Below are 14,604 nucleotides of genomic sequence, written 5' to 3'. Positions count from 1 at the left end.
GATTACAAGTAAACTCTCCCCAAATATTTGTTCTGCCTGGCAGGCAATATGAAAGATGACACAGTATTATAAAAGTAAAAGTACATAGTTGGAGGGATTTCTTCCATCTGGGAATCCAATGATTATTGTTATCAGTAAATACAGCACTGACTAAAGATTTGAGTTAATCATTGGGTAACTTCACAGTGTCCCTAATAACTATTAAATCAGGAATTAAAAACATGATCCAGAGAACAAACATTTATTCATCACTTTTTTGCATTGCCTTGCAATCCTACCACATCTTTGAAATCCTTTTATCCTTTCACTTCCTAAGCAAACCGCCCAGTGATTTAAACAAGGCAATTGACATGCTTGGATAGTGAAAACAAGTGGACTTAATATTATTTCTGCATGAAATATTGTGTTGTTAATCCACAAGAAGGATCACTATTTGTGTCAGAGTTTGGGGGCTTTTCATGCAAAGTCCAGTTGTCACTAATCTACAAGTTAATATGAAATAGGAAACTAGAGCCTTGTTGTTTAGACTAGAAACAAATGAAAATGCTCATGGAGTACCACACCCAGACCTAATGTTCAATTGTGCAGGACTGACATTTGAAGTTGTGCTGAAGATCTGAGTTTATTAATGTTTTTTTTTTTATAGATATCAATTCAACCCTCAAGGATTTTGTCAGAGACTTCTGTTGTGCTATGATAAGAGCTTATTGTGAGCTGGAGGACTGATATGGACCCTGCCTACAGGGTACAGTGGGGATCTGTTTCTTCACTTAAGTAAGACTTACAAGGCCTCCTCAGAGGTCATGCTGAGTTTGTAACATTGCCCAGGGTTTGGTTCTCACATTTCAAGGGTAAAGACAAAATCCATTTTCCTACTCACTATTTACGATTGCAGATGCCATGTTTTCCCCACTCCATATCCAATTACTATATTATGATGGATTCCAAGCAATATTTCCTGCCAGCCATTATTCAAGACAGTCTATCTCAATTTACATAGCTTAACAAAGCACTGAGCTTTTAATAACGCGGAGTGTGATAGTGGGGAGCTGATGTTTATTTGAACTGGCTGAGCTTTGGTGGTAATGATTATGAAGTGAGCTTTGGGAACTGTCTCTGTGAGAGGAAAGAGAGAGCGAAGCGTTGTGTGAAGCAGGCAGATGGTGGGCTGGACAGTGTGTTGATAATGGCAACATTAGTCTGGGAGGCAACATTATGCTCAAGGTCAATCGGAGCTGAAGAATGGAGGATCATAATGGCCATGGGCTGGAACGAGATCTCCCTTTAAGGATATCAAGATATTTAATATGAGCTCAGTAATCTGCACAAGGCTATCATACTCATCCTAAAACTTCAGGAAGTTCCTCAGTGCCACTGAAGCAGTGATAATGGATCATAAAAGGAGCTTTCTTGCTAGGGTTTACTGTATGTGTGCGGATAACTATTTAATGTAAGATATAATCAACATTCGTTTTCGTCAAATGTGTAGTTTTTGAAAAGGCTCGTCCCCAGACCATTACACTTCATGCCCATACATTTAGCCCTGTGCATGTAAAATGCATTTGCACACCATGTTCATGGAAAACATGCATTTCAAATCTTCCCACAGGCACATGAAATATTCATGGTAGTTTTATGAGCACATTTCTTAGCACATATACATCATGCATTTATACTTATGTCATGTAAATAAGGAAACATGCATTCTAGTATTACCTACCTATCTCTCAGTGATCCATGCTCTCCTTCCATATTTGGCACAATTCGCTTAACTTATATCCCATTCATTTTAATGCTCCGGTCTTCTTACCGGATATTTTCTTCTTATTTTGTTAGTACATTTATTCCATTCGTGTTTCCTGCTTTTACTGTTTGTTTTGTCAATGTTCCAATTTAAAATATCCCCACAGGGATCAATAACATTTATGTTAAGTGTTATCATTTCACTTTCAGCAGAAGCCAACAGCTACATCCCTGACCGTAATGTCAAATCACAAAGTGGTTTGCCTCCAGTTTTCCACTCCCCGCCCACTTCCTGTTGCCTTTGTTTTAACAAAGGCAACAGCAGCCTTGCTGCATTGACATCTACGGAAACTAATGAAGCCCCTTCAAGCATATCGAACTCGTCTCCAGTGAGACAGGGAGGGACTCGGGGAGACTCAAGACTTCCTTTTGTCGCCCTGTATTAATGCACAAATCATGAGCCGAGCTGAGAGCCTCGGGCAATCTTCCGGAGGAGCATCATGGTTTTTTAATCCTTCAACACTTTGCATATATTATTAATTCTAAAGGCTGTGTAATACTCAACAGTTGCATGGAATAACAATTACATTGCAGCTTTTGGCCATAGTGCTGTCCATCAACATATGCTTCCTGTTTTATAACTGTAGAGATGCAGACTCATATTTTGACTGTTGTTAATAGCGCTGTAATTCTCAGGCAAAACGCATTAGTCTTGAGTGCATTTCAAAGTACAAACCTAGTCACAACAAAAGGGCAATTTTGAAGTTGTTCATATTTTAATCCGCACTTTGTCTCTCTTTCTTTTACAGTGGCATAATTGAAAAATGAATATTCAATACTGAGAAAAAAAGCAAACCTCACACATCCCCCATAAAAAGCAAATTAATTACAGTGATTAAAACTTTTTACAAAATGAGTTATTTATAGCATTATACTGAACTAACAAAATAACATGTATGAGCATTGGCAATGTGGTTCAATGTCTTTGATACAGTGACTATATACAGTACAGTGAGGGCATGTCTGATTCACCAATGCCTCATCATGTCATTAGTACTGTTTGCAGCAAACTCAAAGGCCATAACGGTGATCCTTATATTGTTTTTTTATGATACGTTACAGAATTAAAAAATGGAAAAGTTAATGTCAGACAACTACTTTAGTAATAACAGCAATAATATCAATCAATATAGTATAATAAATGTCAATCAATCATAATAATAAATACATATACAGTATTAGACCAGAATTCCTTTTTTTTCTTTCTTGTTTTACATTTTAAGCAATTTATTAGAATCCCTGTTTGAAAAAACCTTGAAAAATATGAAAAGAATCTCATCAAAGTGATGGGGACTGAACAGACCTGAAATTAAAAGCTATAACCAGTGTTTTATCTTTTACTAAATTTAAATACTTACACATTATTTACATGCCGCCTGGCAAAACAACCTCTTGTTAGATAAATGGGAGAAAGAAAAAGAAGACATGTGGAATATTTTAAGTACTGTATATGCTAATATACAAATTGTAATGTCAGGGATCCAAAGTTTCAACAATATTGGTCACCAAAATTCACGTTAGCAAAGTATTTTACAGCAATATCCACACATTGAGCATAGTTGTTCAATAAAAGTCAACATAAATAATGAACCCCCACAAGGTTCCACTCATTCAGTTTGGATCTTACATCAATTGGGCAACACAAATGAAAGTTAACCATCCATGACCATAACTGAAGTCTTCTCCTGTCTGACACCATCTCTCCAACTAGACTCATATTGAATCCCGAGACAAGTGTTATCCCTCCGTGTTAGTCCTCAGACTTTGTGCTTTAATTTTCTAACTTGTTCTCCGTTGGTACAAATCAACAGCATCAGCGATAACTGAAAGTAACTCAATGCAGAAATATACAGACAGAGCTAAGAGGGATCTGATTTTATCTAGAGACAATCACATAGATTGTGCTTCTATGTTTTGTAAAAGTATTTTGTCAGTTTTATGTGTTTTCATGTATGCAGTATGGCTGTTATGGATTCAGCTTCAGGCAACATCCAAAACCAAATGTTAACCTGTTTAGAGTTAGATAAATGGATACCTATACTGTTCTTAAACCAAAACATTTAACTTGAACTTGATTTGAAACGTAACTCTTTGTGTTTCAACATTTCAAAAGATCTGCAGAAGTACTCAACAGGTAAATTAAGTGGAAAAAATGACTAAATTAAAAAACATAATGCGAGCGTTGATAGAAATGCAGAGAAGTATACAGCATTTAGGCACCGTAAAACTAAAATGGAAAATGGTCCTGTTGTATGGTTTACATTGTTGAATAGGGAAAGCTATATTGTCAGCCAATGCTTTGAATACAAGCATAATCCAAACATGAGCTTTCTGAAGTAGACATAATAATAAATAAACTAAAACAGATCATGTAATGACGCTGAGGCAGCATACAATTGCATGTCTGCTGTCAAGAGTTGTCATGAAATAAAGAAAAAGAGGTCTAAATGAAGTACTCTTTCTTTTCCTCTGCATGCACGTGGTTTCCCTCAGCATTGATGATGGCTGTGTCAGCGTCGGGGGCATCTTCTGCTCCTTTGGCCTCGTGTGTTAGATACGTCCCTGTAGACACACAGAGCGATACAGCAAGTTATCTACATGCCATATAGGTTTACAATTGCTTCAAGCTAGAAAATTGTTATTCATGGTAGCTCAAGTGACCTCTTTTACCTTTATGTCTAGCCAGATATCGTCCAAGAACTATTATCAGACACAAGGTGATGAAGACCACGACTGCAACAACTCCGCCAATTAAAGCGTGGTCAGGTCCATGTTGTCCTAAAGCATTAGGATCTGAAACAAGACAGAGAGAAATGGAGGAAAAAGTAAAGAGACAAAAAGTTCTGCAAGATGTTTCGCTTCTGTCTAGTGCATGTGTAGACATTTAATGAAAAGCTATTTAAATATTTTATTCCTGCAATCGTCATGAGACATTTCTCTACATGTTGCTATAAGATTAAAACACAAGAACAAAGCAGAACGGTCTCAAAAAAGCTTCTGTCAAATTTAGACCAACCTCCTTGATATCACTGCTCTGAAGTGCATCGATGTAGGTTTAAAAGATGTAATGTAGTAATTCCAATTTAAAATGTGGCATTGGTAACAGTGACAAGATGTAAGACAACTGACATTTTTTATTATTTCACCAAAGTCTTAACACATGCTATCTTTTGTTTCCCCCTAATCCACTGCAACATTCTGCTGCTGAGGATCAGGTTTTTTATAAATAAGTGTTATTTAACACAAGCAAGGCGTCCTCCGGGCAGTGAGCTGAAGGTCTCCCAGGTAAGAGCATGTTTTTGTGTCATCCTGTAATAACCTGTAAGTGGCTGTGTCTCTACTGTGCACCTCGTGTGCTCTCATTATCTCAAGCTGATGAATGACCATGGCTTGTGCTCAGTTTTGCAAAGTGACCCTGGAAAATGACGGCGACAATGTTCCCTACATACCTTGTTATATTCCTCTCTTAACAGAATGCAACCCTCATGTTCAGCAACCCCGTGTGGGATGTTCAAAATAAAAAGAGATGGGACTGTGAAACATGCAGTTGATTAAACTCCATGCAGAATAGAACCACAATGAATTTGTTTAGGGGGTCACAGGCAGGCACTTCAGAATTTGAAGTGATAACTGTTTTGGTACAACAGTTGAATTAATCAATTTTGGTTGCATGTTGATGGATATAATGATCTGTATGGGTGACTTCACTGTCAACAAGGAGCATAAGCAATTTTCATATCACACTCTGCTGGTGCATGCTGCACACAGGAAAGAGACAAGCTGAACGTATATTCATAAAAACACCTTACTACACATGTTTCCCCCTCTAAGTGTGACAAAATGAGTATTTATATAGATTTGTGAGCTTCAATTCCAATATAAATATATTGATAATTCCAAATCTGAAAAATTATGTTTTCAATTTTTTTAACAATTTTTTTTAAACATTAGGTTGCCACGTAAAAACTAGACACACTGTCAGGAACTAAAAATCACAAATATTTCAGCAGCACACAGAGGTATCAATGAGTCAATTCAAACCAAAGTTTGGTTACTTTACGACAACATGAAATGTGAATATTGTTTCCATCCTTTGTCCATCCTGTCTGCAAATATACAACTCCATGTTCTTTAGACCTTATGACTAACTCTATATATAGATATATATAATGTACACATCGCACATATATCTCAGAAATACCATATCTAACTAAACTGCAGCAAACACAAGCTATGAAAATAGAATAAATCATGAACATAACTGGAAAAATACGGTAAACAGAAACATTTTCATGTATTCAAAAGAGTGAAAGACCGCTCATAAAGAGTGTTTGCCTTCCCTTCCATTTCTACAGAATCACAAGATCTGAAATTAGATATTTACACACTGGCCTGAATACAATCTGCCGCCCAGCTCCACTCAGATAATTCTGTCTATTTCGTTGTGCAAAGACAAGGCAGACCAGAGACATATTTTGTGATAACTTATGCAGCCTGTGACATGGCTGGAGGGAGCAGCAGAGTGAGCATCCATGCAAGGTGATGGTTTGGCTCATGCTGTGTGGAGGCTGTGATGTGTCCTGACCCAGATCTTGCTCCAGCATCACACACTGTAAATCTGGCTTGCAATGATCGTCCAGTGGGATATTTACCTGTTGTAGGCCCTGGAAAGTCTTTGGCTGTTGCCATGGTTGCAGACATTGACAGCAGTAAGGGAAGACGAGGGGGACAACACCGTGATAAAAAACGTGACCACAAAGTTTGCAGGAAACATGAGAAATTAGCATGGTCTGTTTTTACTTTGACAGCGTGTTATCAACCTGCCTAACCGAAGTTACTGGAAATGGACCCGGGGGGGGGGGGGGGGGGGGGGGGGGGGGGGAGGACAATCGACAGGACAAGCTGAAGAACGGCTTTCAAAAAGATAATTATTAGTGTCTTAAATAGGCTATTTCAATCCTCAATGTGTCAGTTCACCAACAAATGAAACACATTTTGATTTAAAAAAAGAGTTACTTTCATTATGCTTTAATAATAGATGTGATGTTCTGGTCACCAACATTGGTCTATAGGTTGAAGCTTGAATCTCAGTGACAAATATTTAAAATATCTGGGCAAATTAAACCAGCACCAGAGTTCTTAACAACACATACTGGGCAGTCTACAATGAAGGCTAGGCAAATAGCAAAGGTGTTTGCAATATTGAGTCACAGCTTTTAAAATCAAGGTACTTACAATGGAAAAGTACCCTGAGTACGTTTTTTTGTTGTTATCACCAGTAATAATACAGAGCATTGTTTTTATGATAAGAATGTAAACAACACAACATTTAAAATATTAACACAAAAAGGGCTTTTCAAGTATTTGAAAGGAATACATTGCATATGTTTGCTTAAGCTCAAGGGTCCACATCATTTGTTTCTGTGAGAAAGACTAAATTACCATAAAAATGCCACGGGTCACCTTTAGATGTCATGTTGATTATCAAAATAAACCACAACCCAAATCTAAAGTAACATTTCTCTCTTCTCCATCACAACAAGAGTGCTGTTAGGACTGTTAAGGCAATTAGCATGTGTTACCTTCGGAGTGCTCTTAAGGCTCAGATACATGTCATACAAACACTACAACACGGTTTTCCATTAGGGGAGATGAACTCATGGAGTAAACACATGGAGTGTGCGATTTTGGTTAATGTTATTCAAAGGTAATTGCATGTTTCTTATTGTTTGGTTGTAATGGTAGAAATCGTTCAGCCTAAGAACAAAAGTATAAACACTAATGCTTTCTATTTTCTGCTTCTGCGAAGATGGTAATCTGTGCAGTGGTTTGCGAACAGTAACAACCTAGTGTGGTAATGTTCTCCTACACAGTCTGCATATTGTCAGCTACCAATAATAATAACTAATCAGAAACGGTTACACAAATAATAAGAACAGCTAGCTGTGTTCGAAAAAAACAGGACAGAGAAACAAATGTGACAGGGTATTGAATTCATCCAGTAAAACAATGCTATTTTCTAGCTCAAAGCACAGTTGTTAGCTCATCAATCATCAACTGTGTGTTCAGCGTCATGTTTGTGAGTGCATGGAGCGTTGAGGCGGGGCCATGGAGGGGCTGCAGGCGTACCTGCAAACACAGCTGTGACTGCCTATGCCTGATGGGCGAATGTCGGCATTAGCGTACTGGAAGAATAGAGGCTAGAGAGGGAGTCAGGGGAGCAGAAGATGGAGGCACTCGGAACAGAGGGGGAGCAAAAACAAACCTCTCCATGGGGAACTGGCTCAATATGAGAAAACTTAAAGCAAAAATAAACAACACAAATCAATTACTGCACGTGGTTAGCGCAGTGGATCATTCTGGTCCATCGGCTCAGTGAATACAGGCAAAATAATGAAAACAAATGCACAGATGATGACATACAGTAGCACAAATGACTTGAGCTCTGAATGATTCTTTCAGCAATATCTCTGGTAAAAGGATGAGTCATACACGAAGGACTCATATGTCTTACATCTATTTCATTTTCAAAGCAATTGATGATTGGTTGGTAAATTGGCCACACACAGGGAATGTAGAACTTGCTTGAGGTAAACATGTGTGATCAAGAAGTAAAATGTGAGGGCTGCAGTTTCACAATCAGATTCAGTCACTTCTTAAATGTATTTAACTAAACGACTATCTGTTACTACCTCCCTTACATCTCACCCAGAGTAATTCATACAGTGGTTCCTTGCTTTATTTAATACAGCGTACTAAGGAGCATAATTGCAGACGGTGATAAATTGCGGCAAAGCGATTACATTTATTGCTTCTCAGCTCTCCTGTCATTAGCAAATTACGCTTAGAGGCTGAGATGATCCGGTGAGACCCGGTTAGTATTCAGCCAGACACGATGTAGCTCTGAAGAATGACTGTCGTCATCGCTGGAAATGAGCCCATCTCGCACATCCTTTACCGGCTCGACTACATTTTTCATACTTCCCACCAACATGGGTATTTAGTGAGAGGGCTGCCAAGGGTTTTTAAATGTTGCTATTTCCTCTGTTAATCCGCCAAGAATTTTAAACAGCTACCAGCACATATATACGTATAAACTATGACTTTCAAAACCCAGGTTGAATCAACATATTTGAATGTTTCTCTTAAAACAATTCTGACTGTGAAATGCAAGGATTGAAACTCTGGTCCAGCAAATGGCTCCCAGATATGATAGGATGATATGGACAAGTCTGACACCGCCACCTACCCCTCAATAAGCATGCTGAAAAAAGAGAGTGACATAACAAAAGCTGAATGTGTCATCCTTCTTTTCCTCCGCTTTTTTTCTCAATGAAGGGCTTTTTCTCCCCAAAATCCTCTGCCTTTAAAATCGAACAAAGAAGCTGCAGTGCGTCCACTAACTGCCTGTGAGCTTAAAAAAGTCCAGCATCTGAGCAGTGATAAGTCGCTCCCAAACAAACTGTGGGACTGTTTAATTGGCAAGAAAAGAGAACAACTAAATCCATGTTGAATTTTAATATTCAGCACTTGCTTTGGATTTTTACTTGGCTGTATTTGATAAACTTTATAAATGTTTGTGCAGCAGAGGCCTTAATGATCCGTTTTCAACGCCATGCTGTCTTTATTCTCTCGGCTGTTCCACTGTCTCTGGATTAGCTAATCTCTCTCCCAGGCTGTTCTCGGAAGTTTCCTCATAGGAGGAGACCAACATTAAACCTGTGGCAAAACGTACAGTGCATTGAGGTAAACCGAGTTATTCACAGTTCCAAAGCAAGATTTGCCATTAGCCTTAATTTCTCCAATGTGGACATACGAATATATGGCTATATGATGATTAATAAAGATGTTTTTTGTATTTCCTTACAGCCTCCATTAAGCTGTCTTCATGTTACTACACTGAAAAAACTGAAATGTTCAATCATGTGTAATTTGCTGCCATAATACATTTAATTCAAGTCAACGCTTTTGTAACGACTGAATGAACACAAGTAGAGGACTCAATAGCACGACTCAGAGACAGAGGCTTAGGATGCAAAAAAGGTCTTTATAGCCAAGGTACGATACACGGGAGATCGGTCACAAGGAAAACACTGCTGGAACGCTAGGAAATAACGTAGACGAACTGGCACTGAAGGGAATGTGGATGCAGACTAAGTAGACAGAGAGATGATAATGAGGCACAGGTGAGGCTAATTAGGGATGGGAAGCAGGTGGAGTTCAATCAGGGCAGGAAAGCTGAAACTGAAATGAGAGAAACCAAAAATGAGAACAGGAACAATAACAAAACATCAACATGCTAGCTAGGGCTTTACAGCTTTAGTTTTTCCAGTGTGTTTTGGCATGGCACCGTTGCTGCATTTTGTGCTTAGCATCAACCAAGACCTTTGTGGTTGGTTTAAAGCATTACAAACAAGCCAGAGTGTTTTCCCTCTGAAACAGAATGATAATGGGTCTGCCAGAACATACACTAACAATGAGAAAGTGTTATAGAGATCAATCTGGCATTGAGAAACTTCAGTATTTCTGTGAGGTCATGCAATGAAATCATTTTGCACTTACACTGCATGGTTTTACAGCGATAATATAGTACTGCTTTTTTCCCATATTTTCCAAAATGATTTGAAGCAGGCCTTTTGATATAGAAACATTGTGGTTCGAGGACATGCTATTTGATTCTTTTGAAAATCTTTTTTCTTTATGTAGCCATACTTACTTTGGTATAATGCTATTTTTAATTAGAAATCTTTTTAATCTATGATGCACTGGCTGAATATCTAGCAATTAAATTGCCGGAGTGACGAGCCCTCTGCTGGCTTTGTGTATTTGTAATGAACACTAACCCTCTTTGAGTAAGCACACAGTGTGCTGCAAAGCCTTGAGCATGAAGCAACAGCAAAACTGATCATCCATAACAAGACAAACCATTACTGTACCCACCATATACAAACAGTTTGTATTCAGCAGTGCTGGTCCCCAGGTGGTTGCTGGCCTCGCAGCGGTATGTGCCATTGTCTGTTTTATTTAGTGTGGTGATGGTTAGTTCCCTGCCCTCCACAATCATACGCTCAATGTCTGGCAGCTCTCCTCCATCTTTAGACCACAGCACTGGTTCAGGTCTGGTCAAGAAAAAATACAAACAATGGTTGTTTTTCATCATTCTGCAAATGATTTTCTTAATTTTGAATGAATAAACAGTGATACAGAAGGAAAAACTGAAGAAAAGGGACATTCTGTAATCCCATTTATCATGCAAGAAAGTACCATCAAATAGAATTTTGTAAATAAATGCCAACTTACATTGGGTTGCCTATGGACACACACTCCAGTTTAAAGTATTGCCCTTCCAGTGGATCTATCTTTGGCTTTGAGATCTCCAGACGCGGAGCATCTGTAAAGAAGGGAACAAAAAATATCCAATGGTACGACAGAACTGAATATAAGAGGCTTTTAATTTAACACTGACAAAGTGCCACAGTAGTTAGTTCTTTACCCACTGGGCAGCTCCCATATCCCTGTTCTACTTTGGTACTAATCCCTTACCTGCAAACTAATCCTGCGCTAATCCTGAGCAAATGCAAAGCTAAACCTGCAGACATAAAGGTAATCTCAATCCTTGTATTTTCTTCTCATTGCTAATCTCACACCTAATCCAGTTTTGCAGGGTGTATGACTGCACTCACAGTGGACCTCCAGCACCTCGGTTGTCGTGTAAAGGTTGGACAGAGACACATGCTCCACGCTGCAGGTGTAGGCGACCCCATCCTCCCCTTTGTCCACCTGGAACTGGAGACTACTCCGCACTGTGAAGGATTTTCCTGTGGCATTCAGCTCCTTACTGCCTGTAGAGAGTCAGAAAATGAACATGTGTGGATTACTAATTTCATTCAGTTCCATCAATACAAAACTATTTCCTTTTTTAGAAAGACAGTGAAAAACTGAAATCAGCTTGTACGTTAACTAAAACATGGAGATGTTGCTTTTCTGACATCGACAGTTGCAGTGTTGTTGTTGCTGTTGTTTTTCCTCTGCATCTCCTTTGAGGGAGAGAATCCTTGGCCTTTGAAAGTCAAGTCAAAGTAGAGTGAATAGTGAGGGAGAGCATTGACTCGGTTGGTTGGGTGTGTTTGCTCCTCCAGGACCATCTCTCAAACATCCCAGTCAACACAAACAGACACAAACTCTCCAACAGTGCAGAGTTTCCATAGTTGTAGTGACACCTTTCCTTTCTCTCCTCTCTTTTGTCTTCATGCCCACACATTCACCCTTTTATACTACTTCAGATCTTGATTTGTTTTTTTTGTCCTTTCCCTGCAATGCCATCTTCATTTAGAGATACCTCTTAACTTATAATTGGAAGCATTTCTTTGTGGTTTGCTACTGCTCTCCTGTCAAAGCTTTGTGTTAGCATCGCTTTTCTCAGGAAAGCTTCATAAGGCTACTGATGCACCTGAACAAGGCAAAAAAGGACAAAGGCATTACTTCAGGAAGGAGTCAGGAAGAGTTTCACTGAGCTTCTACCCTTCTCACCGCCTTAGATCCTGCAGGCACTATATTCTTCCCCCCTCTACCTCTTCCATCCCTCAGACTTTCTGCCATCCACTGCAAGCAATCAATACATATGTATGTTCACACCACTACTTCACTCACAAACACACACACGCAGCATACAAATTGTTCAATCACTTGGTCTATTAAATACAAATAGCCCCTTGCAATGAAACCCAGAACAGCGATATCATCATCTCTTTGGGCTGATCCGTGCCATTTGCTCCACTGTTTTGATTGTCTTTGGTTTTGTTATGTGTATAGTGATTATTCTTTTCATTTGGAACCACTTCTATTACTATGACTGCTTTTACTACAACAGCTTTTGCCATTTTTATTTTGCTTTTAACATTTAACGGCAGTTTCATGATAATTCTTCTTCAGTATAACAACCAAATTAATTATTCATCTTATTTAGAACTAAAAGTATTAATATTAATAGAAAAGAGTACAAATAAAACATGCCACTTCTAGAGATGAATACAACACAAATAAGATTAATTTTGAGATCTAATTTCAAACAAAACATATGATTTTAAACAAACAGGAAATTCATATACCATGCATTTTCCCCTGAAGTACAAAGGGAGATAGTTAGCATCTCTGTGGCGACAAACACAAATCTCTCCAGCTTTTTCTCTCATTCATCAAGTCGCCTGCAGCGTTGGAGCTGTGGTAAAAGAAGCTGTCAGTTTGTTTCAAGGCGGCTGCTAGCATCGCCAGAGAGCATGCAGAGGCACTTTTCATAAGAATGGGAACGTGCTCAGGTGCACCTCTTCTGAACCTGAACCCCAAAAGGCAAGCAGATCTACATTCAGGCGAGTGGGGGCGCTCCAGTAATCACCACGTCTCCATCTGAGTTAACAAAGAGGAACCTCAGTGGCAGAATCCTATTTTTCCAAAAGTGTGCGTCTATTATGGTATACTATGATTAATACTTGGTTTCTTGCTTCACTTCAGATGCATTATTGTTGTATGATCATTGCGTCAAGTTGTTCTCAGCCTTGTGGAAATAGGTGTAACAATTTGAGCTTTTGGTTATTTTATTAAGGCCTTAGAGGCATTCAACAAAAGCACATTTATTTTTTTCTCAAGCAGCTATTTTTGACTGTGCTTCTTTAAAGGCCATACCCATCTGCTGAGTGCCATTTGCAGATTACTGCCTGCTGACCAATAATTACCTTCTCAAGGTGCAAAGAGGCTCCTCCACACTCTCTAATTTGAAAAAAGATATTTCTATACATGGTAAGCCTAATCAGGATCTAGTTTTTTTGCAAATAGGACGGTGTTAAGAAGCCAATTTGCTACTTTTGAGTTAGACATCCCTCTTCTAGGCACCTGTCTCTATATAGAAAGATTTACTATGCAATAATTGCACACTAAATGTTCTTTAATGTTTCCTGTAAAAACTGTTGATTTTCGACCAATCTATGTTGTTTTAGGCAGTAAAATACTTAAAGATTTATAAACAATACTATCAATGCTCACACATGGTTTTAATCCACTCATTGGAACTAATAGCCTATGATGGTATTGTTTATTTATCCATTAAGCCTTTATTAGATGCCTGTAACATATTTATTTATTTATTTGATAAAGCAGTTGTCACAGCTGTTTGAAATGGCTTCCTTGATTATTCCCTGCAGGCTTTTATATTTCAGTGTTAACTTAAAATAAACATCAAAGTAGCTACCACAACAAAACCGGAACAGGAAAAAAAACCTTACAATGTACAATTTGTTACTGATACAAATTAAATGAGATGAATAGCTTCATAAATAGGCCTAAAAAAACATTCTATTTTTGTCTGTGGATTAGTTGTAAACATTACTTTTTAACAAATGAATCTGATGTTAGTTTATGTATTCAGAGCAGAAACGTGTATTGAGATCAGGTCCCTTTTTAAAGCATATGATCCTTGGGTGCTGTATTGCTGTTATGACAATCATTGCAGAGTGTATCTGGGACTAGCATGTGTTTTAAAATAAATTCAACAGAGCTGTTTAAAAGACCCAAATACATTCCCAGGGTTATTTAGCATTTATTTGTTTACAATGCTGCGGTTGATAACAAGTTGTATCTTCCATTTAACCACTCTATGTGAAAATCCATAAACTATCCATAACTCTCTTTAACTTCCTCCACAGTTTCAAGGCTCTTAAACTTTATTGGTTTCTTAATGTTTCTCCAACAAAGTTCTGAAGGGGATGAACAGGAAGAGTGAGTGTGTATTGTCTAAAAATACATCAAACC

At 38.4% G+C, this 14,604-nt stretch overlaps 1 protein-coding gene across 1 annotated transcript in view; it reads right to left on the bottom strand.

Moving 5' to 3' along the window:
* Positions 1 to 2,995: 2,995 nt before the first annotated feature.
* The window catches only part of cadm2b (cell adhesion molecule 2b), a 126,383-nt gene continuing 114,774 nt past the window's right edge, over positions 2,996 to 14,604 (bottom strand). Inside the window, exons 6-11 of the mRNA XM_034112967.1 lie at positions 11,487 to 11,645; positions 11,104 to 11,194; positions 10,744 to 10,922; positions 6,456 to 6,482; positions 4,474 to 4,596; positions 2,996 to 4,365 (exon numbers count right to left, since the gene is read on the bottom strand). Of these exons, the coding sequence (XP_033968858.1) occupies positions 4,247 to 4,365; positions 4,474 to 4,596; positions 6,456 to 6,482; positions 10,744 to 10,922; positions 11,104 to 11,194; positions 11,487 to 11,645 (698 nt within the window). The 3' untranslated portion in view covers positions 2,996 to 4,246. The remainder of the gene's footprint in view (positions 4,366 to 4,473; positions 4,597 to 6,455; positions 6,483 to 10,743; positions 10,923 to 11,103; positions 11,195 to 11,486; positions 11,646 to 14,604) is intronic.

Source organism: Trematomus bernacchii, unplaced genomic scaffold, assembly GCF_902827165.1.
Source record: "Trematomus bernacchii unplaced genomic scaffold, fTreBer1.1, whole genome shotgun sequence".
Lineage (NCBI taxonomy): Eukaryota > Metazoa > Chordata > Actinopteri > Perciformes > Nototheniidae > Trematomus > Trematomus bernacchii.
Note: the sequence above shows the minus strand (reverse complement) of the source record. Positions and strands in the feature narration are given on the sequence as shown.